Source organism: Electrona antarctica, assembly GCF_951216825.1.
Source record: "Electrona antarctica genome assembly, chromosome: 17".
NCBI classification, from domain to species: Eukaryota; Metazoa; Chordata; class Actinopteri; order Myctophiformes; family Myctophidae; genus Electrona; species Electrona antarctica.
Window position 1 is genome coordinate 8,061,024 of NC_136798.1, and position 27,280 is coordinate 8,088,303.

The window sequence follows — 27,280 nt, forward strand, 5'->3', positions numbered from 1 at the left end:
CCAGAAGATGAAGATCTTTTTCAGCCTCCTGCTACTGCTGGGCCTCTCCCAGGCCCATCCCATTCTGGAAGAAAGAAGTGAATCTGGAGTCCAGGCAGACATCAGCACCATCATTCTGACTTCCAACAACGGCTCCAGGCAGTTCCTTGTGGAGGGAGACATGGTCGCTCCCAGAACCAGAAACGCCATGTACTGTTTCTATTACAACTGCCTGTGGGAGAAAGACTTTGATGGCTCGGTGACGATCCCCTACACGGTGAGCAGCGACTTCAACAAATGGGACAGGAAGAAGCTTGAAAGAGCCATGCAGACCTTCACCGACAGCACCTGTGTCCGCTTTGAGCCACGTCAGTACGAGCAAGACTACATCAGCTTTGAGAACAGTGATGGATGCTGGTCTAGTCTAGGCAGAGTAGGAGGCAAGCAAGTGATCTCTATCAACCGTAGGGGCTGCCTGCACCACGGCGTCATCCAGCACGAGATCAACCATGCCCTGGGCTTCCAGCACGAGCAGACCAGGAGCGACCGTGACGACTACGTCCTCATCAACTGGGACAACATCCACAACGACATGCAATACAACTTCTACAAGCAGAACACCAACAACCTGGACACCCCCTATGACTACTCCTCCGTCATGCACTACGGTAAAACGGCCTTCTCTATCCAGTACGGCAAAGACAGCATCACCCCCATCCCAAACGCCAACGTGCAGATCGGCCAGAGACAGGGCATGTCTGATATCGACATCCTGAGGATTAACAAGCTGTACGAATGCAAAGACTTCCTTGAGCAAAGGAAAATCGTGAAACAGGAAAACCTGGTCAAGGAAAAAGAAGAAAAGGCTGAATCAAATTCCATCTCCAGATTGTTTGATTTGTCTCTCTGATCACATTTTCTGATACTGTACACTGTGTCTGATACTGTCTGATACTGTACTTACATTGAAACAAATCAACTGCAATGTGAGCTGACCTCTCTTCTACCTCGTATAGCTTTCTCTCAACAAGTTACAATTTTAATAAAGTTTGTAATTGTGTCATATATTCGTATTCCAACTCTGAATATTGTTCATTTGATTTCTGTTAAGTTTAATTTATAAAAGCAATTATACCAATATAATAATATGTACCCATATAGATAAATTATAACAGGTTTTACATATTTAAAATATGCAAAACTGCAGGGTATATTCTCTACTCTCTGTATTCAACCCCATCTCTAAAGCATGACATATAGTTGTAGGTACAGTATATTCCGAAAATAACAGATCTACAGATCACAATCCATCAGATCACATTTTGTACTTAAGTTAAAGTACCAATACTGCAATATAGAAGTACTTAGTTACAAGTAAAAGTCCGGAATTCAAAAATGAGTAAGGTACAAAAGTATTGACATCAAACTATACTTAAAGTAGCAAAAGTACTCATTACTCATTATGCAGAATGTCCCGTTTCAATTAAGTTTTCAAATATATAAAAAATATTTTGAAAATAGCAGATCTACAAGCTCACAATGTGTTGCATTGTGACGTATTTTGAGCTTGTATGTCAGTTTGTTTACTGTTGAGTGAGAAAGCAATGTTGCATTTTAGGCAAAAAGAGCTGGAGATACAGGCAGACTTCTACTTTTTATAACCATCAACATAGGTCTATTCAACAGTAACTAAATATCACAGCACATTTTAGATATTTCACTAAAAAGGAACTTGTAACTCATCTAAATTGACAATAGTTAAAGTACAGATTACACCTAACACCTAATAAACAATACCTTAGGAATCAGAGCTATATATCTGTGTGTTTTGTCTGTGTTTATGGGCAGATTCACACTGAGTCTGTTTGATTCAAACTGTTCCCAAATACAATTGCCTGGTCCCCGCTGGCCATGATTCACATTGGCCTTGATTCTTCCGCACCCGAGTATGCTTCATTCAACTGTAGGCTATTCAATGCTTTCATATCATATTGCATCGATCCGTATCCGAGGACACTTCAATGGGTCCCGAGCCTACCTCGGTCCTGGGAATGGTTGGGTGACCCGCTCCGGGGAACGGTACGCAGCATTCACACTACTACAACATCTGACAAGTGGTCCCGAGTGAGCACCCGGGACCATGGTTTGAATCTGCCCTTAAATGCTCCTTTAATCTCATAGACTTTAATTGACCAAATGACACACACCTGTTGCCCCAGCACACCTGCACAGTGTTGGCCCAGTGTTGCCATGTCTGCTCATTATAAGCGACTTTGGGCAGTTTTTCTGTTTTTTCTTTTTTTTCTCTCCTGTAAAGTCACTTGAATGGTGCAACCACTCCCTTACCGAGCTATGTGTGTGGCTGGCTGGCTGCCTGGCTGGGTGTCTGGCTGGGTGGGTATGAGCACGAAAATAGCATGGTGGTTTTTCACCACCTGTGCGCAACCTAACACACACACAAACACACACGCACATATTAACTGTATATACAGTATGATGATTTTGGGTGTGCCAGTACAGTACAGTGACAGTACAGTAGAGGGACCCCCACATGGTAACTCTGTAATTTCTCTACCGTGTCTGACGTGGGGCGGCTCGCCAAAACCGTGCCGGCACCATGGCTGTGGTCTTGTGGGTCTGGAACTTCCGGGGACCCCCCGGGGACCCCCACACGGAGTTGCACCACTGACTTCACACGGGTGTGATAAGTGTAGTAGCTTATTTGGGCTTGTTTCTAAAGTGTAGTTGATTATTGCAGAAACTATGTTTTGCACCCTGTCCGTCCGTCTGGCCGTCCGTCCGTCCGTCCGTTTGTGGACAGCTAATCTCCGGCATCGTTGACCTGATCAACGTGAAACTGTGCACACACTCCCTGGATGCCAGAGCAGAACCTCTGCCTTCTAAAGCCTGATTGCCGTGAAAGGCCTAGGAAGAAATTGCACCATTTTCACATCATTAGCCTATATTATAGCCTACCTGACCTGGTTCAGTGGAGCACATTTTGTAGTTTTTCCATAGCTTCATTAAGATTGGTGAAATTTGATTGTTTGCAGCCGTGCCAATCATGCAAATCTGTTAATACAAACTCAAAGCAAATTAATGATGATAAAAATAATTAACCACAACTGATAGCTAAAGAAAATCTTGAGTCTGAAATACTCAGTTAAAGTTACCATGACACGGAGTCAAAGAGAATACAGTAGAGAGTTCAATAAATTGTCATTCTGAGATATACAGAGTAAAGCAACAGCTTACATACACAGGGATTTATGTCACTCCCCTCAATGTAAGTGAATGTTCATTGTTTGCCCTTTATTCTATTATTAAACTAGCAGGTTGTTGCTCAATTGCATGTTTCTGTCATTATATTAACAGGGTAATTATGCTGGCCTTTTGTTTTTGCTAAATCTATATATAGAAAAACGTCATAATTCATTTATTTCATGAATGCAACAGTCATGTAAATTATTATGGATATAAAAATAATATTAAAGACAACATTTAAAGTTTCACAATTTAGAGTCAGCTGAATGTCTAAGATGTAATGCAAACCTTCCCACCTCATTAACCAACACTAGTTGTCCCTGTAATGACTGAGGAATACAGACCCTGTTGAAACAACAGGTTGGTCTGAGGAGTTCTGCCTTCACAGGTTTGTTTAGGCTTTAGTGGCCTGGACACAACCCTTAATCCTCCAGCAGACACACCTACACAGGTCAGTATAAAAGCTAAGGACTCAGAAGACTCATTCACCAAGCTCCCAGCATCCCGTCTCCACAGACTCTCCAGCGCCATCAGGGACCAAGAAAGACCCCTGAAGGACCCAGAAGATGAATATCTTTTTCAGCCTCCTGCTACTGCTGGGCCTCTCCCAGGCCCATCCCATTCTGGAAGAAAGAAGTGAATCTGGAGTCCAGGCAGACATCAGCACCATCATTCTGACTTCCAACAACGGCTCCAGGCAGTTCCTTGTGGAGGGAGACATGGTCGCTCCCAGAACCAGAAACGCCATGTACTGTTTCTATTACAACTGCCTGTGGGAGAAAGACTTTGATGGCTCGGTGACGATCCCCTACACGGTGAGCAGCGACTTCAACAAATGGGACAGGAAGAAGCTTGAAAGAGCCATGCAGACCTTCACCGACAGCACCTGTGTCCGCTTTGAGCCACGTCAGTACGAGCAAGACTACATCAGCTTTGAGAACAGTGATGGATGCTGGTCTAGTCTAGGCAGAGTAGGAGGCAAGCAAGTGATCTCTATCAACCGTAGGGGCTGCCTGCACCACGGCGTCATCCAGCACGAGATCAACCATGCCCTGGGCTTCCAGCACGAGCAGACCAGGAGCGACCGTGACGACTACGTCCTCATCAACTGGGACAACATCCACAACGACATGAAATACAACTTCTACAAGCAGAACACCAACAACCTGGACACCCCCTATGACTACTCCTCCGTCATGCACTACGGTAAAACGGCCTTCTCTATCCAGTACGGCAAAGACAGCATCACCCCCATCCCAAACGCCAACGTGCAGATCGGCCAGAGACAGGGCATGTCTGATATCGACATCCTGAGGATTAACAAGCTGTACGAATGCAAAGACTTCCTTGAGCAAAGGAAAATCGTGAAACAGGAAAACCTGGTCAAGGAAAAAGAAGAAAAGGCTGAATCAAATTCCATCTCCAGATTGTTTGATTTGTCTCTCTGATCACATTTTCTGATACTGTACACTGTGTCTGATACTGTCTGATACTGTACTTACATTGAAACAAATCAACTGCAATGTGAGCTGACCTCTCTTCTACCTCGTATAGCTTTCTCTCAACAAGTTACAATTTTAATAAAGTTTGTAATTGTGTCATATATTCGTATTCCAACTCTGAATATTGTTCATTTGATTTCAGTTAAGTTTAATTTATAAAAGCAATTATACCAATATAATAATATGTACCCATATAGATAAATTATAACAGGTTTTACATATTTAAAATATGCAAAACTGCAGGGTATACTCTCTACTCTCTGTATTCAACCCCATCTCTAAAGCATGACATATAGTTGTAGGTACAGTATATTCCGAAAATAACAGATCTACAGATCACAATCCATCAGATCACATTTTGTACTTAAGTTAAAGTACCAATACTGCAATATAGAAGTACTTAGTTACAAGTAAAAGTCCGGAATTCAAAAATGAGTAAGGTACAAAAGTATTGACATCAAACTATACTTAAAGTAGCAAAAGTACTCATTACTCATTATGCAGAATGTCCCGTTTCAATTAAGTTTTCAAATATATAAAAAATATTTTGAAAATAGCAGATCTACAAGCTCACAATGTGTTGCATTGTGACGTATTTTGAGCTTGTATGTCAGTTTGTTTACTGTTGAGTGAGAAAGCAATGTTGCATTTTAGGCAAAAAGAGCTGGAGATACAGGCAGACTTCTACTTTTTATAACCATCAACATAGGTCTATTCAACAGTAACTAAATATCACAGCACATTTTAGATATTTCACTAAAAAGGAACTTGTAACTCATCTAAATTGACAATAGTTAAAGTACAGATTACACCTAACACCTAATAAACAATACCTTAGGAATCAGAGCTATATATCTGTGTGTTTTGTCTGTGTTTATGGGCAGATTCACACTGAGTCTGTTTGATTCAAACTGTTCCCAAATACAATTGCCTGGTCCCCGCTGGCCATGATTCACATTGGCCTTGATTCTTCCGCACCCGAGTATGCTTCATTCAACTGTAGGCTATTCAATGCTTTCATATCATATTGCATCGATCCGTATCCGAGGACACTTCAATGGGTCCCGAGCCTACCTCGGTCCTGGGAATGGTTGGGTGACCCGCTCCGGGGAACGGTACGCAGCATTCACACTACTACAACATCTGACAAGTGGTCCCGAGTGAGCACCCGGGACCATGGTTTGAATCTGCCCTTAAATGCTCCTTTAATCTCATAGACTTTAATTGACCAAATGACACACACCTGTTGCCCCAGCACACCTGCACAGTGTTGGCCCAGTGTTGCCATGTCTGCTCATTATAAGCGACTTTGGGCAGTTTTTCTGTTTTTTCTTTTTTTTCTCTCCTGTAAAGTCACTTGAATGGTGCAACCACTCCCTTACCGAGCTATGTGTGTGGCTGGCTGGCTGCCTGGCTGGGTGTCTGGCTGGGTGGGTATGAGCACGAAAATAGCATGGTGGTTTTTCACCACCTGTGCGCAACCTAACACACACACAAACACACACGCACATATTAACTGTATATACAGTATGATGATTTCGGGTGTGCCAGTACAGTACAGTGACAGTACAGTAGAGGGACCCCCACATGGTAACTCTGTAATTTCTCTACCGTGTCTGACGTGGGGCGGCTCGCCAAAACCGTGCCGGCACCATGGCTGTGGTCTTGTGGGTCTGGAACTTCCGGGGACCCCCCGGGGACCCCCACACGGAGTTGCACCACTGACTTCACACGGGTGTGATAAGTGTAGTAGCTTATTTGGGCTTGTTTCTAAAGTGTAGTTGATTATTGCAGAAACTATGTTTTGCACCCTGTCCGTCCGTCTGTCCGTCCGTCCGTCCGTCCGTTTGTGGACAGCTAATCTCCGGCATCGTTGACCTGATCAACGTGAAACTGTGCACACACTCCCTGGATGCCAGAGCAGAACCTCTGCCTTCTAAAGCCTGATTGCCGTGAAAGGCCTAGGAAGAAATTGCACCATTTTCACATCATTAGCCTATATTATAGCCTACCTGACCTGGTTCAGTGGAGCACATTTTGTAGTTTTTCCATAGCTTCATTAAGATTGGTGAAATTTGATTGTTTGCAGCCGTGCCAATCATGCAAATCTGTTAATACAAACTCAAAGCAAATTAATGATGATAAAAATAATTAACCACAACTGATAGCTAAAGAAAATCTTGAGTCTGAAATACTCAGTTAAAGTTACCATGACACGGAGTCAAAGAAAATACAGTAGAGAGTTCAATAAATTGTCATTCTGAGATATACAGAGTAAAGCAACAGCTTACATACACAGGGATTTATGTCACTCCCCTCAATGTAAGTGAATGTTCATTGTTTGCCCTTTATTCTATTATTAAACTAGCAGGTTGTTGCTCAATTGCATGTTTCTGTCATTATATTAACAGGGTAATTATGCTGGCCTTTTGTTTTTGCTAAATCTATATATAGAAAAACGTCATAATTCATTTATTTCATGAATGCAACAGTCATGTAAATTATTATGGATATAAAAATAATATTAAAGACAACATTTAAAGTTTCACAATTTAGAGTCAGCTGAATGTCTAAGATTTAATGCAAACCTTCCCACCTCATTAACCAACACTAGTTGTCCCTGTAATGACTGAGGAATACAGACCCTGTTGAAACAACAGGTTGGTCTGAGGAGTTCTGCCTTCACAGGTTTGTTTAGGCTTTAGTGGCCTGGACACAACCCTTAATCCTCCAGCAGACACACCTACACAGGTCAGTATAAAAGCTAAGGACTCAGAAGACTCATTCACCAAGCTCCCAGCATCCCGTCTCCACAGACTCTCCAGCGCCATCAGGGACCAAGAAAGACCCCTGAAGGACCCAGAAGATGAAGATCTTTTTCAGCCTCCTGCTACTGCTGGGCCTCTCCCAGGCCCATCCCATTCTGGAAGAAAGAAGTGAATCTGGAGTCCAGGCAGACATCAGCACCATCATTCTGACTTCCAACAACGGCTCCAGGCAGTTCCTTGTGGAGGGAGACATGGTCGCTCCCAGAACCAGAAACGCCATGTACTGTTTCTATTACAACTGCCTGTGGGAGAAAGACTTTGATGGCTCGGTGACGATCCCCTACACGGTGAGCAGCGACTTCAACAAATGGGACAGGAAGAAGCTTGAAAGAGCCATGCAGACCTTCACCGACAGCACCTGTGTCCGCTTTGAGCCACGTCAGTACGAGCAAGACTACATCAGCTTTGAGAACAGTGATGGATGCTGGTCTAGTCTAGGCAGAGTAGGAGGCAAGCAAGTGATCTCTATCAACCGTAGGGGCTGCCTGCACCACGGCGTCATCCAGCACGAGATCAACCATGCCCTGGGCTTCCAGCACGAGCAGACCAGGAGCGACCGTGACGACTACGTCCTCATCAACTGGGACAACATCCACAACGACATGCAATACAACTTCTACAAGCAGAACACCAACAACCTGGACACCCCCTATGACTACTCCTCCGTCATGCACTACGGTAAAACGGCCTTCTCTATCCAGTACGGCAAAGACAGCATCACCCCCATCCCAAACGCCAACGTGCAGATCGGCCAGAGACAGGGCATGTCTGATATCGACATCCTGAGGATTAACAAGCTGTACGAATGCAAAGACTTCCTTGAGCAAAGGAAAATCGTGAAACAGGAAAACCTGGTCAAGGAAAAAGAAGAAAAGGCTGAATCAAATTCCATCTCCAGATTGTTTGATTTGTCTCTCTGATCACATTTTCTGATACTGTACACTGTGTCTGATACTGTCTGATACTGTACTTACATTGAAACAAATCAACTGCAATGTGAGCTGACCTCTCTTCTACCTCGTATAGCTTTCTCTCAACAAGTTACAATTTTAATAAAGTTTGTAATTGTGTCATATATTCGTATTCCAACTCTGAATATTGTTCATTTGATTTCAGTTAAGTTTAATTTATAAAAGCAATTATACCAATATAATAATATGTACCCATATAGATAAATTATAACAGGTTTTACATATTTAAAATATGCAAAACTGCAGGGTATACTCTCTACTCTCTGTATTCAACCCCATCTCTAAAGCATGACATATAGTTGTAGGTACAGTATATTCCGAAAATAACAGATCTACAGATCACAATCCATCAGATCACATTTTGTACTTAAGTTAAAGTACCAATACTGCAATATAGAAGTACTTAGTTACAAGTAAAAGTCCGGAATTCAAAAATGAGTAAGGTACAAAAGTATTGACATCAAACTATACTTAAAGTAGCAAAAGTACTCATTACTCATTATGCAGAATGTCCCGTTTCAATTAAGTTTTCAAATATATAAAAAATATTTTGAAAATAGCAGATCTACAAGCTCACAATGTGTTGCATTGTGACGTATTTTGAGCTTGTATGTCAGTTTGTTTACTGTTGAGTGAGAAAGCAATGTTGCATTTTAGGCAAAAAGAGCTGGAGATACAGGCAGACTTCTACTTTTTATAACCATCAACATAGGTCTATTCAACAGTAACTAAATATCACAGCACATTTTAGATATTTCACTAAAAAGGAACTTGTAACTCATCTAAATTGACAATAGTTAAAGTACAGATTACACCTAACACCTAATAAACAATACCTTAGGAATCAGAGCTATATATCTGTGTGTTTTGTCTGTGTTTATGGGCAGATTCACACTGAGTCTGTTTGATTCAAACTGTTCCCAAATACAATTGCCTGGTCCCCGCTGGCCATGATTCACATTGGCCTTGATTCTTCCGCACCCGAGTATGCTTCATTCAACTGTAGGCTATTCAATGCTTTCATATCATATTGCATCGATCCGTATCCGAGGACACTTCAATGGGTCCCGAGCCTACCTCGGTCCTGGGAATGGTTGGGTGACCCGCTCCGGGGAACGGTACGCAGCATTCACACTACTACAACATCTGACAAGTGGTCCCGAGTGAGCACCCGGGACCATGGTTTGAATCTGCCCTTAAATGCTCCTTTAATCTCATAGACTTTAATTGACCAAATGACACACACCTGTTGCCCCAGCACACCTGCACAGTGTTGGCCCAGTCTTGCCATGTCTGCTCATTATAAGCGACTTTGGGCAGTTTTTCTGTTTTTTCTTTTTTTTCTCTCCTGTAAAGTCACTTGAATGGTGCAACCACTCCCTTACCGAGCTATGTGTGTGGCTGGCTGGCTGCCTGGCTGGGTGTCTGGCTGGGTGGGTATGAGCACGAAAATAGCATGGTGGTTTTTCACCACCTGTGCGCAACCTAACACACACACAAACACACACGCACATATTAACTGTATATACAGTATGATGATTTCGGGTGTGCCAGTACAGTACAGTGACAGTACAGTAGAGGGACCCCCACATGGTAACTCTGTAATTTCTCTACCGTGTCTGACGTGGGGCGGCTCGCCAAAACCGTGCCGGCACCATGGCTGTGGTCTTGTGGGTCTGGAACTTCCGGGGACCCCCCGGGGACCCCCACACGGAGTTGCACCACTGACTTCACACGGGTGTGATAAGTGTAGTAGCTTATTTGGGCTTGTTTCTAAAGTGTAGTTGATTATTGCAGAAACTATGTTTTGCACCCTGTCCGTCCGTCTGTCCGTCCGTCCGTCCGTCCGTTTGTGGACAGCTAATCTCCGGCATCGTTGACCTGATCAACGTGAAACTGTGCACACACTCCCTGGATGCCAGAGCAGAACCTCTGCCTTCTAAAGCCTGATTGCCGTGAAAGGCCTAGGAAGAAATTGCACCATTTTCACATCATTAGCCTATATTATAGCCTACCTGACCTGGTTCAGTGGAGCACATTTTGTAGTTTTTCCATAGCTTCATTAAGATTGGTGAAATTTGATTGTTTGCAGCCGTGCCAATCATGCAAATCTGTTAATACAAACTCAAAGCAAATTAATGATGATAAAAATAATTAACCACAACTGATAGCTAAAGAAAATCTTGAGTCTGAAATACTCAGTTAAAGTTACCATGACACGGAGTCAAAGAGAATACAGTAGAGAGTTCAATAAATTGTCATTCTGAGATATACAGAGTAAAGCTCGCTCCATTGGCTCCCGGTCGCTGCCCGCACAGAATACAAAACTCTGATGCTGGCATTCAAAGCAACCAAAGGCATGGCCCCCCCATATCTCACAAGTATGATCGTACCCTACAAACCCTCCCGCTCACTCAGATCAGCCAACGCAGGGAAGCTGGAGGTACCTTCACTAAAAACGCCGGGACAACGCTCCACACGTCCCAAACTCTTCTCCCTTCTGGCTCCAAAACTATGGAATGCACTTCCCATTGCAGTCAGAACTGCAGCCTCACTCCCAATCTTCCGCCGTAGTCTGAAAACCCACCTCTTCAGACTCCACCATGGCCCGTAGCACTTGCCCTAGCCTAGCCCCTTAGATAGCACATTATGTAGACTTAGATAGTATTTTAAACAGACTTATAGCTTGTTATGTAGACAGCTCTAGAATTGCACTTTATGTAGTCATAGCACTTTATAGTACACATGTATAATATATTATATAGTATAGTATGTATAGTTTACATAGATACTCCACTGTTACGTTCTTAGTTTACGCATGATTCATGATAACTACTTTTTATACATGTGATGTATGCCATGCTTTTTGTTATTGCTTAATGTAAGTCGCTCTGGATTAAGAGCGTCTGCTAAATGCCTAAATTGTAAATTGTAAATTGTAAAGCAACAGCTTACATACACAGGGATTTATGTCACTCCCCTCAATGTAAGTGAATGTTCATTGTTTGCCCTTTATTCTATTATTAAACTAGCAGGTTGTTGCTCAATTGCATGTTTCTGTCATTATATTAACAGGGTAATTATGCTGGCCTTTTGTTTTTGCTAAATCTATATATAGAAAAACGTCATAATTCATTTATTTCATGAATGCAACAGTCATGTAAATTATTATGGATATAAAAATAATATTAAAGACAACATTTAAAGTTTCACAATTTAGAGTCAGCTGAATGTCTAAGATGTAATGCAAACCTTCCCACCTCATTAACCAACACTAGTTGTCCCTGTAATGACTGAGGAATACAGACCCTGTTGAAACAACAGGTTGGTCTGAGGAGTTCTGCCTTCACAGGTTTGTTTAGGCTTTAGTGGCCTGGACACAACCCTTAATCCTCCAGCAGACACACCTACACAGGTCAGTATAAAAGCTAAGGACTCAGAAGACTCATTCACCAAGCTCCCAGCATCCCGTCTCCACAGACTCTCCAGCGCCATCAGGGACCAAGAAAGACCCCTGAAGGACCCAGAAGATGAAGATCTTTTTCAGCCTCCTGCTACTGCTGGGCCTCTCCCAGGCCCATCCCATTCTGGAAGAAAGAAGTGAATCTGGAGTCCAGGCAGACATCAGCACCATCATTCTGACTTCCAACAACGGCTCCAGGCAGTTCCTTGTGGAGGGAGACATGGTCGCTCCCAGAACCAGAAACGCCATGTACTGTTTCTATTACAACTGCCTGTGGGAGAAAGACTTTGATGGCTCGGTGACGATCCCCTACACGGTGAGCAGCGACTTCAACAAATGGGACAGGAAGAAGCTTGAAAGAGCCATGCAGACCTTCACCGACAGCACCTGTGTCCGCTTTGAGCCACGTCAGTACGAGCAAGACTACATCAGCTTTGAGAACAGTGATGGATGCTGGTCTAGTCTAGGCAGAGTAGGAGGCAAGCAAGTGATCTCTATCAACCGTAGGGGCTGCCTGCACCACGGCGTCATCCAGCACGAGATCAACCATGCCCTGGGCTTCCAGCACGAGCAGACCAGGAGCGACCGTGACGACTACGTCCTCATCAACTGGGACAACATCCACAACGACATGCAATACAACTTCTACAAGCAGAACACCAACAACCTGGACACCCCCTATGACTACTCCTCCGTCATGCACTACGGTAAAACGGCCTTCTCTATCCAGTACGGCAAAGACAGCATCACCCCCATCCCAAACGCCAACGTGCAGATCGGCCAGAGACAGGGCATGTCTGATATCGACATCCTGAGGATTAACAAGCTGTACGAATGCAAAGACTTCCTTGAGCAAAGGAAAATCGTGAAACAGGAAAACCTGGTCAAGGAAAAAGAAGAAAAGGCTGAATCAAATTCCATCTCCAGATTGTTTGATTTGTCTCTCTGATCACATTTTCTGATACTGTACACTGTGTCTGATACTGTCTGATACTGTACTTACATTGAAACAAATCAACTGCAATGTGAGCTGACCTCTCTTCTACCTCGTATAGCTTTCTCTCAACAAGTTACAATTTTAATAAAGTTTGTAATTGTGTCATATATTCGTATTCCAACTCTGAATATTGTTCATTTGATTTCAGTTAAGTTTAATTTATAAAAGCAATTATACCAATATAATAATATGTACCCATATAGATAAATTATAACAGGTTTTACATATTTAAAATATGCAAAACTGCAGGGTATACTCTCTACTCTCTGTATTCAACCCCATCTCTAAAGCATGACATATAGTTGTAGGTACAGTATATTCCGAAAATAACAGATCTACAGATCACAATCCATCAGATCACATTTTGTACTTAAGTTAAAGTACCAATACTGCAATATAGAAGTACTTAGTTACAAGTAAAAGTCCGGAATTCAAAAATGAGTAAGGTACAAAAGTATTGACATCAAACTATACTTAAAGTAGCAAAAGTACTCATTACTCATTATGCAGAATGTCCCGTTTCAATTAAGTTTTCAAATATATAAAAAATATTTTGAAAATAGCAGATCTACAAGCTCACAATGTGTTGCATTGTGACGTATTTTGAGCTTGTATGTCAGTTTGTTTACTGTTGAGTGAGAAAGCAATGTTGCATTTTAGGCAAAAAGAGCTGGAGATACAGGCAGACTTCTACTTTTTATAACCATCAACATAGGTCTATTCAACAGTAACTAAATATCACAGCACATTTTAGATATTTCACTAAAAAGGAACTTGTAACTCATCTAAATTGACAATAGTTAAAGTACAGATTACACCTAACACCTAATAAACAATACCTTAGGAATCAGAGCTATATATCTGTGTGTTTTGTCTGTGTTTATGGGCAGATTCACACTGAGTCTGTTTGATTCAAACTGTTCCCAAATACAATTGCCTGGTCCCCGCTGGCCATGATTCACATTGGCCTTGATTCTTCCGCACCCGAGTATGCTTCATTCAACTGTAGGCTATTCAATGCTTTCATATCATATTGCATCGATCCGTATCCGAGGACACTTCAATGGGTCCCGAGCCTACCTCGGTCCTGGGAATGGTTGGGTGACCCGCTCCGGGGAACGGTACGCAGCATTCACACTACTACAACATCTGACAAGTGGTCCCGAGTGAGCACCCGGGACCATGGTTTGAATCTGCCCTTAAATGCTCCTTTAATCTCATAGACTTTAATTGACCAAATGACACACACCTGTTGCCCCAGCACACCTGCACAGTGTTGGCCCAGTGTTGCCATGTCTGCTCATTATAAGCGACTTTGGGCAGTTTTTCTGTTTTTTCTTTTTTTTCTCTCCTGTAAAGTCACTTGAATGGTGCAACCACTCCCTTACCGAGCTATGTGTGTGGCTGGCTGGCTGCCTGGCTGGGTGTCTGGCTGGGTGGGTATGAGCACGAAAATAGCATGGTGGTTTTTCACCACCTGTGCGCAACCTAACACACACACAAACACACACGCACATATTAACTGTATATACAGTATGATGATTTCGGGTGTGCCAGTACAGTACAGTGACAGTACAGTAGAGGGACCCCCACATGGTAACTCTGTAATTTCTCTACCGTGTCTGACGTGGGGCGGCTCGCCAAAACCGTGCCGGCACCATGGCTGTGGTCTTGTGGGTCTGGAACTTCCGGGGACCCCCCGGGGACCCCCACACGGAGTTGCACCACTGACTTCACACGGGTGTGATAAGTGTAGTAGCTTATTTGGGCTTGTTTCTAAAGTGTAGTTGATTATTGCAGAAACTATGTTTTGCACCCTGTCCGTCCGTCTGTCCGTCCGTCCGTCCGTCCGTTTGTGGACAGCTAATCTCCGGCATCGTTGACCTGATCAACGTGAAACTGTGCACACACTCCCTGGATGCCAGAGCAGAACCTCTGCCTTCTAAAGCCTGATTGCCGTGAAAGGCCTAGGAAGAAATTGCACCATTTTCACATCATTAGCCTATATTATAGCCTACCTGACCTGGTTCAGTGGAGCACATTTTGTAGTTTTTCCATAGCTTCATTAAGATTGGTGAAATTTGATTGTTTGCAGCCGTGCCAATCATGCAAATCTGTTAATACAAACTCAAAGCAAATTAATGATGATAAAAATAATTAACCACAACTGATAGCTAAAGAAAATCTTGAGTCTGAAATACTCAGTTAAAGTTACCATGACACGGAGTCAAAGAAAATACAGTAGAGAGTTCAATAAATTGTCATTCTGAGATATACAGAGTAAAGCAACAGCTTACATACACAGGGATTTATGTCACTCCCCTCAATGTAAGTGAATGTTCATTGTTTGCCCTTTATTCTATTATTAAACTAGCAGGTTGTTGCTCAATTGCATGTTTCTGTCATTATATTAACAGGGTAATTATGCTGGCCTTTTGTTTTTGCTAAATCTATATATAGAAAAACGTCATAATTCATTTATTTCATGAATGCAACAGTCATGTAAATTATTATGGATATAAAAATAATATTAAAGACAACATTTAAAGTTTCACAATTTAGAGTCAGCTGAATGTCTAAGATTTAATGCAAACCTTCCCACCTCATTAACCAACACTAGTTGTCCCTGTAATGACTGAGGAATACAGACCCTGTTGAAACAACAGGTTGGTCTGAGGAGTTCTGCCTTCACAGGTTTGTTTAGGCTTTAGTGGCCTGGACACAACCCTTAATCCTCCAGCAGACACACCTACACAGGTCAGTATAAAAGCTAAGGACTCAGAAGACTCATTCACCAAGCTCCCAGCATCCCGTCTCCACAGACTCTCCAGCGCCATCAGGGACCAAGAAAGACCCCTGAAGGACCCAGAAGATGAAGATCTTTTTCAGCCTCCTGCTACTGCTGGGCCTCTCCCAGGCCCATCCCATTCTGGAAGAAAGAAGTGAATCTGGAGTCCAGGCAGACATCAGCACCATCATTCTGACTTCCAACAACGGCTCCAGGCAGTTCCTTGTGGAGGGAGACATGGTCGCTCCCAGAACCAGAAACGCCATGTACTGTTTCTATTACAACTGCCTGTGGGAGAAAGACTTTGATGGCTCGGTGACGATCCCCTACACGGTGAGCAGCGACTTCAACAAATGGGACAGGAAGAAGCTTGAAAGAGCCATGCAGACCTTCACCGACAGCACCTGTGTCCGCTTTGAGCCACGTCAGTACGAGCAAGACTACATCAGCTTTGAGAACAGTGATGGATGCTGGTCTAGTCTAGGCAGAGTAGGAGGCAAGCAAGTGATCTCTATCAACCGTAGGGGCTGCCTGCACCACGGCGTCATCCAGCACGAGATCAACCATGCCCTGGGCTTCCAGCACGAGCAGACCAGGAGCGACCGTGACGACTACGTCCTCATCAACTGGGACAACATCCACAACGACATGCAATACAACTTCTACAAGCAGAACACCAACAACCTGGACACCCCCTATGACTACTCCTCCGTCATGCACTACGGTAAAACGGCCTTCTCTATCCAGTACGGCAAAGACAGCATCACCCCCATCCCAAACGCCAACGTGCAGATCGGCCAGAGACAGGGCATGTCTGATATCGACATCCTGAGGATTAACAAGCTGTACGAATGCAAAGACTTCCTTGAGCAAAGGAAAATCGTGAAACAGGAAAACCTGGTCAAGGAAAAAGAAGAAAAGGCTGAATCAAATTCCATCTCCAGATTGTTTGATTTGTCTCTCTGATCACATTTTCTGATACTGTACACTGTGTCTGATACTGTCTGATACTGTACTTACATTGAAACAAATCAACTGCAATGTGAGCTGACCTCTCTTCTACCTCGTATAGCTTTCTCTCAACAAGTTACAATTTTAATAAAGTTTGTAATTGTGTCATATATTCGTATTCCAACTCTGAATATTGTTCATTTGATTTCAGTTAAGTTTAATTTATAAAAGCAATTATACCAATATAATAATATGTACCCATATAGATAAATTATAACAGGTTTTACATATTTAAAATATGCAAAACTGCAGGGTATACTCTCTACTCTCTGTATTCAACCCCATCTCTAAAGCATGACATATAGTTGTAGGTACAGTATATTCCGAAAATAACAGATCTACAGATCACAATCCATCAGATCACATTTTGTACTTAAGTTAAAGTACCAATACTGCAATATAGAAGTACTTAGTTACAAGTAAAAGTCCGGAATTCAAAAATGAGTAAGGTACAAAAGTATTGACATCAAACTATACTTAAAGTAGCAAAAGTACTCATTACTCATTATGCAGAATGTCCCGTTTCAATTAAGTTTTCAAATATATAAAAAATATTTTGAAAATAGCAGATCTACAAGCTCACAATGTGTTGCATTGTGACGTATTTTGAGCTTGTATGTCAGTTTGTTTACTGTTGAGTGAGAAAGCAATGTTGCATTTTAGGCAAAAAGAGCTGGAGATACAGGCAGACTTCTACTTTTTATAACCATCAACATAGGTCTATTCAACAGTAACTAAATATCACAGCACATTTTAGATATTTCACTAAAAAGGAACTTGTAACTCATCTAAATTGACAATAGTTAAAGTACAGATTACACCTAACACCTAATAAACAATACCTTAGGAATCAGAGCTATATATCTGTGTGTTTTGTCTGTGTTTATGGGCAGATTCACACTGAGTCTGTTTGATTCAAACTGTTCCCAAATACAATTGCCTGGTCCCCGCTGGCCATGATTCACATTGGCCTTGATTCTTCCGCACCCGAGTATGCTTCATTCAACTGTAGGCTATTCAATGCTTTCATATCATATTGCATCGATCCGTATCCGAGGACACTTCAATGGGTCCCGAGCCTACCTCGGTCCTGGGAATGGTTGGGTGACCCGCTCCGGGGAACGGTACGCAGCATTCACACTACTACAACATCTGACAAGTGGTCCCGAGTGAGCACCCGGGACCATGGTTTGAATCTGCCCTTAAATGCTCCTTTAATCTCATAGACTTTAATTGACCAAATGACACACACCTGTTGCCCCAGCACACCTGCACAGTGTTGGCCCAGTCTTGCCATGTCTGCTCATTATAAGCGACTTTGGGCAGTTTTTCTGTTTTTTCTTTTTTTTCTCTCCTGTAAAGTCACTTGAATGGTGCAACCACTCCCTTACCGAGCTATGTGTGTGGCTGGCTGGCTGCCTGGCTGGGTGTCTGGCTGGGTGGGTATGAGCACGAAAATAGCATGGTGGTTTTTCACCACCTGTGCGCAACCTAACACACACACAAACACACACGCACATATTAACTGTATATACAGTATGATGATTTCGGGTGTGCCAGTACAGTACAGTGACAGTACAGTAGAGGGACCCCCACATGGTAACTCTGTAATTTCTCTACCGTGTCTGACGTGGGGCGGCTCGCCAAAACCGTGCCGGCACCATGGCTGTGGTCTTGTGGGTCTGGAACTTCCGGGGACCCCCCGGGGACCCCCACACGGAGTTGCACCACTGACTTCACACGGGTGTGATAAGTGTAGTAGCTTATTTGGGCTTGTTTCTAAAGTGTAGTTGATTATTGCAGAAACTATGTTTTGCACCCTGTCCGTCCGTCTGTCCGTCCGTCCGTCCGTCCGTTTGTGGACAGCTAATCTCCGGCATCGTTGACCTGATCAACGTGAAACTGTGCACACACTCCCTGGATGCCAGAGCAGAACCTCTGCCTTCTAAAGCCTGATTGCCGTGAAAGGCCTAGGAAGAAATTGCACCATTTTCACATCATTAGCCTATATTATAGCCTACCTGACCTGGTTCAGTGGAGCACATTTTGTAGTTTTTCCATAGCTTCATTAAGATTGGTGAAATTTGATTGTTTGCAGCCGTGCCAATCATGCAAATCTGTTAATACAAACTCAAAGCAAATTAATGATGATAAAAATAATTAACCACAACTGATAGCTAAAGAAAATCTTGAGTCTGAAATACTCAGTTAAAGTTACCATGACACGGAGTCAAAGAGAATACAGTAGAGAGTTCAATAAATTGTCATTCTGAGATATACAGAGTAAAGCAACAGCTTACATACACAGGGATTTATGTCACTCCCCTCAATGTAAGTGAATGTTCATTGTTTGCCCTTTATTCTATTATTAAACTAGCAGGTTGTTGCTCAATTGCATGTTTCTGTCATTATATTAACAGGGTAATTATGCTGGCCTTTTGTTTTTGCTAAATCTATATATAGAAAAACGTCATAATTCATTTATTTCATGAATGCAACAGTCATGTAAATTATTATGGATATAAAAATAATATTAAAGACAACATTTAAAGTTTCACAATTTAGAGTCAGCTGAATGTCTAAGATGTAATGCAAACCTTCCCACCTCATTAACCAACACTAGTTGTCCCTGTAATGACTGAGGAATACAGACCCTGTTGAAACAACAGGTTGGTCTGAGGAGTTCTGCCTTCACAGGTTTGTTTAGGCTTTAGTGGCCTGGACACAACCCTTAATCCTCCAGCAGACACACCTACACAGGTCAGTATAAAAGCTAAGGACTCAGAAGACTCATTCACCAAGCTCCCAGCATCCCGTCTCCACAGACTCTCCAGCGCCATCAGGGACCAAGAAAGACCCCTGAAGGACCCAGAAGATGAAGATCTTTTTCAGCCTCCTGCTACTGCTGGGCCTCTCCCAGGCCCATCCCATTCTGGAAGAAAGAAGTGAATCTGGAGTCCAGGCAGACATCAGCACCATCATTCTGACTTCCAACAACGGCTCCAGGCAGTTCCTTGTGGAGGGAGACATGGTCGCTCCCAGAACCAGAAACGCCATGTACTGTTTCTATTACAACTGCCTGTGGGAGAAAGACTTTGATGGCTCGGTGACGATCCCCTACACGGTGAGCAGCGACTTCAACAAATGGGACAGGAAGAAGCTTGAAAGAGCCATGCAGACCTTCACCGACAGCACCTGTGTCCGCTTTGAGCCACGTCAGTACGAGCAAGACTACATCAGCTTTGAGAACAGTGATGGATGCTGGTCTAGTCTAGGCAGAGTAGGAGGCAAGCAAGTGATCTCTATCAACCGTAGGGGCTGCCTGCACCACGGCGTCATCCAGCACGAGATCAACCATGCCCTGGGCTTCCAGCACGAGCAGACCAGGAGCGACCGTGACGACTACGTCCTCATCAACTGGGACAACATCCACAACGACATGCAATACAACTTCTACAAGCAGAACACCAACAACCTGGACACCCCCTATGACTACTCCTCCGTCATGCACTACGGTAAAACGGCCTTCTCTATCCAGTACGGCAAAGACAGCATCACCCCCATCCCAAACGCCAACGTGCAGATCGGCCAGAGACAGGGCATGTCTGATATCGACATCCTGAGGATTAACAAGCTGTACGAATGCAAAGACTTCCTTGAGCAAAGGAAAATCGTGAAACAGGAAAACCTGGTCAAGGAAAAAGAAGAAAAGGCTGAATCAAATTCCATCTCCAGATTGTTTGATTTGTCTCTCTGATCACATTTTCTGATACTGTACACTGTGTCTGATACTGTCTGATACTGTACTTACATTGAAACAAATCAACTGCAATGTGAGCTGACCTCTCTTCTACCTCGTATAGCTTTCTCTCAACAAGTTACAATTTTAATAAAGTTTGTAATTGTGTCATATATTCGTATTCCAACTCTGAATATTGTTCATTTGATTTCAGTTAAGTTTAATTTATAAAAGCAATTATACCAATATAATAATATGTACCCATATAGATAAATTATAACAGGTTTTACATATTTAAAATATGCAAAACTGCAGGGTATACTCTCTACTCTCTGTATTCAACCCCATCTCTAAAGCATGACATATAGTTGTAGGTACAGTATATTCCGAAAATAACAGATCTACAGATCACAATCCATCAGATCACATTTTGTACTTAAGTTAAAGTACCAATACTGCAATATAGAAGTACTTAGTTACAAGTAAAAGTCCGGAATTCAAAAATGAGTAAGGTACAAAAGTACTGACATCAAACTATACTTAAAGTAGCAAAAGTACTCATTACTCATTATGCAGAATGTCCCGTTTCAATTAAGTTTTCAAATATATAAAAAATATTTTGAAAATAGCAGATCTACAAGCTCACAATGTGTTGCATTGTGACGTATTTTGAGCTTGTATGTCAGTTTGTTTACTGTTGAGTGAGAAAGCAATGTTGCATTTTAGGCAAAAAGAGCTGGAGATACAGGCAGACTTCTACTTTTTATAACCATCAACATAGGTCTATTCAACAGTAACTAAATATCACAGCACATTTTAGATATTTCACTAAAAAGGAACTTGTAACTCATCTAAATTGACAATAGTTAAAGTACAGATTACACCTAACACCTAATAAACAATACCTTAGGAATCAGAGCTATATATCTGTGTGTTTTGTCTATGTTTATGGGCAGATTCACACTGAGTCTGTTTGATTCAAACTGTTCCCAAATACAATTGCCTGGTCCCCGCTGGCCATGATTCACATTGGCCTTGATTCTTCCGCACCCGAGTATGCTTCATTCAACTGTAGGCTATTCAATGCTTTCATATCATATTGCATCGATCCGTATCCGAGGACACTTCAATGGGTCCCGAGCCTACCTCGGTCCTGGGAATGGTTGGGTGACCCGCTCCGGGGAACGGTACGCAGCATTCACACTACTACAACATCTGACAAGTGGTCCCGAGTGAGCACCCGGGACCATGGTTTGAATCTGCCCTTAAATGCTCCTTTAATCTCATAGACTTTAATTGACCAAATGACACACACCTGTTGCCCCAGCACACCTGCACAGTGTTGGCCCAGTGTTGCCATGTCTGCTCATTATAAGCGACTTTGGGCAGTTTTTCTGTTTTTTCTTTTTTTTCTCTCCTGTAAAGTCACTTGAATGGTGCAACCACTCCCTTACCGAGCTATGTGTGTGGCTGGCTGCCTGCCTGGCTGGGTGTCTGGCTGGGTGGGTATGAGCACGAAAATAGCATGGTGGTTTTTCACCACCTGTGCGCAACCTAACACACACACAAACACACACGCACATATTAACTGTATATACAGTATGATGATTTCGGGTGTGCCAGTACAGTACAGTGACAGTACAGTAGAGGGACCCCCACATGGTAACTCTGTAATTTCTCTACCGTGTCTGACGTGGGGCGGCTCGCCAAAACCGTGCCGGCACCATGGCTGTGGTCTTGTGGGTCTGGAACTTCCGGGGACCCCCCGGGGACCCCCACACGGAGTTGCACCACTGACTTCACACGGGTGTGATAAGTGTAGTAGCTTATTTGGGCTTGTTTCTAAAGTGTAGTTGATTATTGCAGAAACTATGTTTTGCACCCTGTCCGTCCGTCTGTCCGTCCGTCCGTCCGTCCGTTTGTGGACAGCTAATCTCCGGCATCGTTGACCTGATCAACGTGAAACTGTGCACACACTCCCTGGATGCCAGAGCAGAACCTCTGCCTTCTAAAGCCTGATTGCCGTGAAAGGCCTAGGAAGAAATTGCACCATTTTCACATCATTAGCCTATATTATAGCCTACCTGACCTGGTTCAGTGGAGCACATTTTGTAGTTTTTCCATAGCTTCATTAAGATTGGTGAAATTTGATTGTTTGCAGCCGTGCCAATCATGCAAATCTGTTAATACAAACTCAAAGCAAATTAATGATGATAAAAATAATTAACCACAACTGATAGCTAAAGAAAATCTTGAGTCTGAAATACTCAGTTAAAGTTACCATGACACGGAGTCAAAGAGAATACAGTAGAGAGTTCAATAAATTGTCATTCTGAGATATACAGAGTAAAGCAACAGCTTACATACACAGGGATTTATGTCACTCCCCTCAATGTAAGTGAATGTTCATTGTTTGCCCTTTATTCTATTATTAAACTAGCAGGTTGTTGCTCAATTGCATGTTTCTGTCATTATATTAACAGGGTAATTATGCTGGCCTTTTGTTTTTGCTAAATCTATATATAGAAAAACGTCATAATTCATTTATTTCATGAATGCAACAGTCATGTAAATTATTATGGATATAAAAATAATATTAAAGACAACATTTAAAGTTTCACAATTTAGAGTCAGCTGAATGTCTAAGATGTAATGCAAACCTTCCCACCTCATTAACCAACACTAGTTGTCCCTGTAATGACTGAGGAATACAGACCCTGTTGAAACAACAGGTTGGTCTGAGGAGTTCTGCCTTCACAGGTTTGTTTAGGCTTTAGTGGCCTGGACACAACCCTTAATCCTCCAGCAGACACACCTACACAGGTCAGTATAAAAGCTAAGGACTCAGAAGACTCATTCACCAAGCTCCCAGCATCCCGTCTCCACAGACTCTCCAGCGCCATCAGGGACCAAGAAAGACCCCTGAAGGACCCAGAAGATGAAGATCTTTTTCAGCCTCCTGCTACTGCTGGGCCTCTCCCAGGCCCATCCCATTCTGGAAGAAAGAAGTGAATCTGGAGTCCAGGCAGACATCAGCACCATCATTCTGACTTCCAACAACGGCTCCAGGCAGTTCCTTGTGGAGGGAGACATGGTCGCTCCCAGAACCAGAAACGCCATGTACTGTTTCTATTACAACTGCCTGTGGGAGAAAGACTTTGATGGCTCGGTGACGATCCCCTACACGGTGAGCAGCGACTTCAACAAATGGGACAGGAAGAAGCTTGAAAGAGCCATGCAGACCTTCACCGACAGCACCTGTGTCCGCTTTGAGCCACGTCAGTACGAGCAAGACTACATCAGCTTTGAGAACAGTGATGGATGCTGGTCTAGTCTAGGCAGAGTAGGAGGCAAGCAAGTGATCTCTATCAACCGTAGGGGCTGCCTGCACCACGGCGTCATCCAGCACGAGATCAACCATGCCCTGGGCTTCCAGCACGAGCAGACCAGGAGCGACCGTGACGACTACGTCCTCATCAACTGGGACAACATCCACAACGACATGCAATACAACTTCTACAAGCAGAACACCAACAACCTGGACACCCCCTATGACTACTCCTCCGTCATGCACTACGGTAAAACGGCCTTCTCTATCCAGTACGGCAAAGACAGCATCACCCCCATCCCAAACGCCAACGTGCAGATCGGCCAGAGACAGGGCATGTCTGATATCGACATCCTGAGGATTAACAAGCTGTACGAATGCAAAGACTTCCTTGAGCAAAGGAAAATCGTGAAACAGGAAAACCTGGTCAAGGAAAAAGAAGAAAAGGCTGAATCAAATTCCATCTCCAGATTGTTTGATTTGTCTCTCTGATCACATTTTCTGATACTGTACACTGTGTCTGATACTGTCTGATACTGTACTTACATTGAAACAAATCAACTGCAATGTGAGCTGACCTCTCTTCTACCTCGTATAGCTTTCTCTCAACAAGTTACAATTTTAATAAAGTTTGTAATTGTGTCATATATTCGTATTCCAACTCTGAATATTGTTCATTTGATTTCAGTTAAGTTTAATTTATAAAAGCAATTATACCAATATAATAATATGTACCCATATAGATAAATTATAACAGGTTTTACATATTTAAAATATGCAAAACTGCAGGGTATACTCTCTACTCTCTGTATTCAACCCCATCTCTAAAGCATGACATATAGTTGTAGGTACAGTATATTCCGAAAATAACAGATCTACAGATCACAATCCATCAGATCACATTTTGTACTTAAGTTAAAGTACCAATACTGCAATATAGAAGTACTTAGTTACAAGTAAAAGTCCGGAATTCAAAAATGAGTAAGGTACAAAAGTACTGACATCAAACTATACTTAAAGTAGCAAAAGTACTCATTACTCATTATGCAGAATGTCCCGTTTCAATTAAGTTTTCAAATATATAAAAAATATTTTGAAAATAGCAGATCTACAAGCTCACAATGTGTTGCATTGTGACGTATTTTGAGCTTGTATGTCAGTTTGTTTACTGTTGAGTGAGAAAGCAATGTTGCATTTTAGGCAAAAAGAGCTGGAGATACAGGCAGACTTCTACTTTTTATAACCATCAACATAGGTCTATTCAACAGTAACTAAATATCACAGCACATTTTAGATATTTCACTAAAAAGGAACTTGTAACTCATCTAAATTGACAATAGTTAAAGTACAGATTACACCTAACACCTAATAAACAATACCTTAGGAATCAGAGCTATATATCTGTGTGTTTTGTCTGTGTTTATGGGCAGATTCACACTGAGTCTGTTTGATTCAAACTGTTCCCAAATACAATTGCCTGGTCCCCGCTGGCCATGATTCACATTGGCCTTGATTCTTCCGCACCCGAGTATGCTTCATTCAACTGTAGGCTATTCAATGCTTTCATATCATATTGCATCGATCCGTATCCGAGGACACTTCAATGGGTCCCGAGCCTACCTCGGTCCTGGGAATGGTTGGGTGACCCGCTCCGGGGAACGGTACGCAGCATTCACACTACTAAAACATCTGACAAGTGGTCCCGAGTGAGCACCCGGGACCATGGTTTGAATCTGCCCTTAAATGCTCCTTTAATCTCATAGACTTTAATTGACCAAATGACACACACCTGTTGCCCCAGCACACCTGCACAGTGTTGGCCCAGTGTTGCCATGTCTGCTCATTATAAGCGACTTTGGGCAGTTTTTCTGTTTTTTCTTTTTTTTCTCTCCTGTAAAGTCACTTGAATGGTGCAACCACTCCCTTACCGAGCTATGTGTGTGGCTGGCTGGCTGCCTGGCTGGGTGTCTGGCTGGGTGGGTATGAGCACGAAAATAGCATGGTGGTTTTTCACCACCTGTGCGCAACCTAACACACACACAAACACACACGCACATATTAACTGTATATACAGTATGATGATTTCGGGTGTGCCAGTACAGTACAGTGACAGTACAGTAGAGGGACCCCCACATGGTAACTCTGTAATTTCTCTACCGTGTCTGACGTGGGGCGGCTCGCCAAAACCGTGCCGGCACCATGGCTGTGGTCTTGTGGGTCTGGAACTTCCGGGGACCCCCCGGGGACCCCCACACGGAGTTGCACCACTGACTTCACACGGGTGTGATAAGTGTAGTAGCTTATTTGGGCTTGTTTCTAAAGTGTAGTTGATTATTGCAGAAACTATGTTTTGCACCCTGTCCGTCCGTCTGTCCGTCCGTCCGTCCGTCCGTTTGTGGACAGCTAATCTCCGGCATCGTTGACCTGATCAACGTGAAACTGTGCACACACTCCCTGGATGCCAGAGCAGAACCTCTGCCTTCTAAAGCCTGATTGCCGTGAAAGGCCTAGGAAGAAATTGCACCATTTTCACATCATTAGCCTATATTATAGCCTACCTGACCTGGTTCAGTGGAGCACATTTTGTAGTTTTTCCATAGCTTCATTAAGATTGGTGAAATTTGATTGTTTGCAGCCGTGCCAATCATGCAAATCTGTTAATACAAACTCAAAGCAAATTAATGATGATAAAAATAATTAACCACAACTGATAGCTAAAGAAAATCTTGAGTCTGAAATACTCAGTTAAAGTTACCATGACACGGAGTCAAAGAGAATACAGTAGAGAGTTCAATAAATTGTCATTCTGAGATATACAGAGTAAAGCAACAGCTTACATACACAGGGATTTATGTCACTCCCCTCAATGTAAGTGAATGTTCATTGTTTGCCCTTTATTCTATTATTAAACTAGCAGGTTGTTGCTCAATTGCATGTTTCTGTCATTATATTAACAGGGTAATTATGCTGGCCTTTTGTTTTTGCTAAATCTATATATAGAAAAACGTCATAATTCATTTATTTCATGAATGCAACAGTCATGTAAATTATTATGGATATAAAAATAATATTAAAGACAACATTTAAAGTTTCACAATTTAGAGTCAGCTGAATGTCTAAGATGTAATGCAAACCTTCCCACCTCATTAACCAACACTAGTTGTCCCTGTAATGACTGAGGAATACAGACCCTGTTGAAACAACAGGTTGGTCTGAGGAGTTCTGCCTTCACAGGTTTGTTTAGGCTTTAGTGGCCTGGACACAACCCTTAATCCTCCAGCAGACACACCTACACAGGTCAGTATAAAAGCTAAGGACTCAGAAGACTCATTCACCAAGCTCCCAGCATCCCGTCTCCACAGACTCTCCAGCGCCATCAGGGACCAAGAAAGACCCCTGAAGGACCCAGA

At 42.8% G+C, this 27,280-nt stretch overlaps 7 protein-coding genes across 7 annotated transcripts; all 7 read left to right on the forward strand.

Annotated features, from left to right (window-relative positions):
- Positions 1-7: 7 nt before the first annotated feature.
- On the forward strand, positions 8-3,797 carry LOC306940608 (hatching enzyme 1.2-like; the record flags this gene model as incomplete). Its single annotated transcript, XM_079525706.1, has 2 exons — positions 8-776; positions 3,760-3,797. 2 exons carry the CDS (start codon positions 8-10, stop codon positions 3,795-3,797), a joined length of 807 nt encoding a protein of 268 aa, XP_079381832.1.
- A 12-nt stretch (positions 3,798-3,809) lies between these two features.
- On the forward strand, positions 3,810-7,599 carry LOC306940609 (hatching enzyme 1.2-like; the record flags this gene model as incomplete). Its single annotated transcript, XM_079525707.1, has 2 exons — positions 3,810-4,578; positions 7,562-7,599. 2 exons carry the CDS (start codon positions 3,810-3,812, stop codon positions 7,597-7,599), a joined length of 807 nt encoding a protein of 268 aa, XP_079381833.1.
- Positions 7,600-7,611: 12 nt separating this feature from the next.
- Positions 7,612-12,062, forward strand: LOC306940610 (hatching enzyme 1.2-like; the record flags this gene model as incomplete). Its single annotated transcript, XM_079525708.1, has 2 exons — positions 7,612-8,380; positions 12,025-12,062. 2 exons carry the CDS (start codon positions 7,612-7,614, stop codon positions 12,060-12,062), a joined length of 807 nt encoding a protein of 268 aa, XP_079381834.1.
- Positions 12,063-12,074: 12 nt separating this feature from the next.
- LOC306940611 (hatching enzyme 1.2-like) lies at positions 12,075-15,864 on the forward strand (the record flags this gene model as incomplete). Its single annotated transcript, XM_079525709.1, has 2 exons — positions 12,075-12,843; positions 15,827-15,864. The coding sequence occupies 2 exons, from the start codon at positions 12,075-12,077 to the stop codon at positions 15,862-15,864; spliced, it is 807 nt and encodes a 268-aa protein (XP_079381835.1).
- A 12-nt stretch (positions 15,865-15,876) lies between these two features.
- Positions 15,877-19,666, forward strand: LOC306940612 (hatching enzyme 1.2-like; the record flags this gene model as incomplete). Its single annotated transcript, XM_079525710.1, has 2 exons — positions 15,877-16,645; positions 19,629-19,666. 2 exons carry the CDS (start codon positions 15,877-15,879, stop codon positions 19,664-19,666), a joined length of 807 nt encoding a protein of 268 aa, XP_079381836.1.
- Positions 19,667-19,678: 12 nt separating this feature from the next.
- LOC306940614 (hatching enzyme 1.2-like) lies at positions 19,679-23,468 on the forward strand (the record flags this gene model as incomplete). The annotated part of the gene is made up of 2 exons (XM_079525713.1): positions 19,679-20,447; positions 23,431-23,468. The coding sequence occupies 2 exons, from the start codon at positions 19,679-19,681 to the stop codon at positions 23,466-23,468; spliced, it is 807 nt and encodes a 268-aa protein (XP_079381839.1).
- A 12-nt stretch (positions 23,469-23,480) lies between these two features.
- On the forward strand, positions 23,481-27,270 carry LOC306940615 (hatching enzyme 1.2-like; the record flags this gene model as incomplete). The annotated part of the gene is made up of 2 exons (XM_079525714.1): positions 23,481-24,249; positions 27,233-27,270. 2 exons carry the CDS (start codon positions 23,481-23,483, stop codon positions 27,268-27,270), a joined length of 807 nt encoding a protein of 268 aa, XP_079381840.1.
- Between the last annotated feature and the right edge of the window lie 10 nt (positions 27,271-27,280).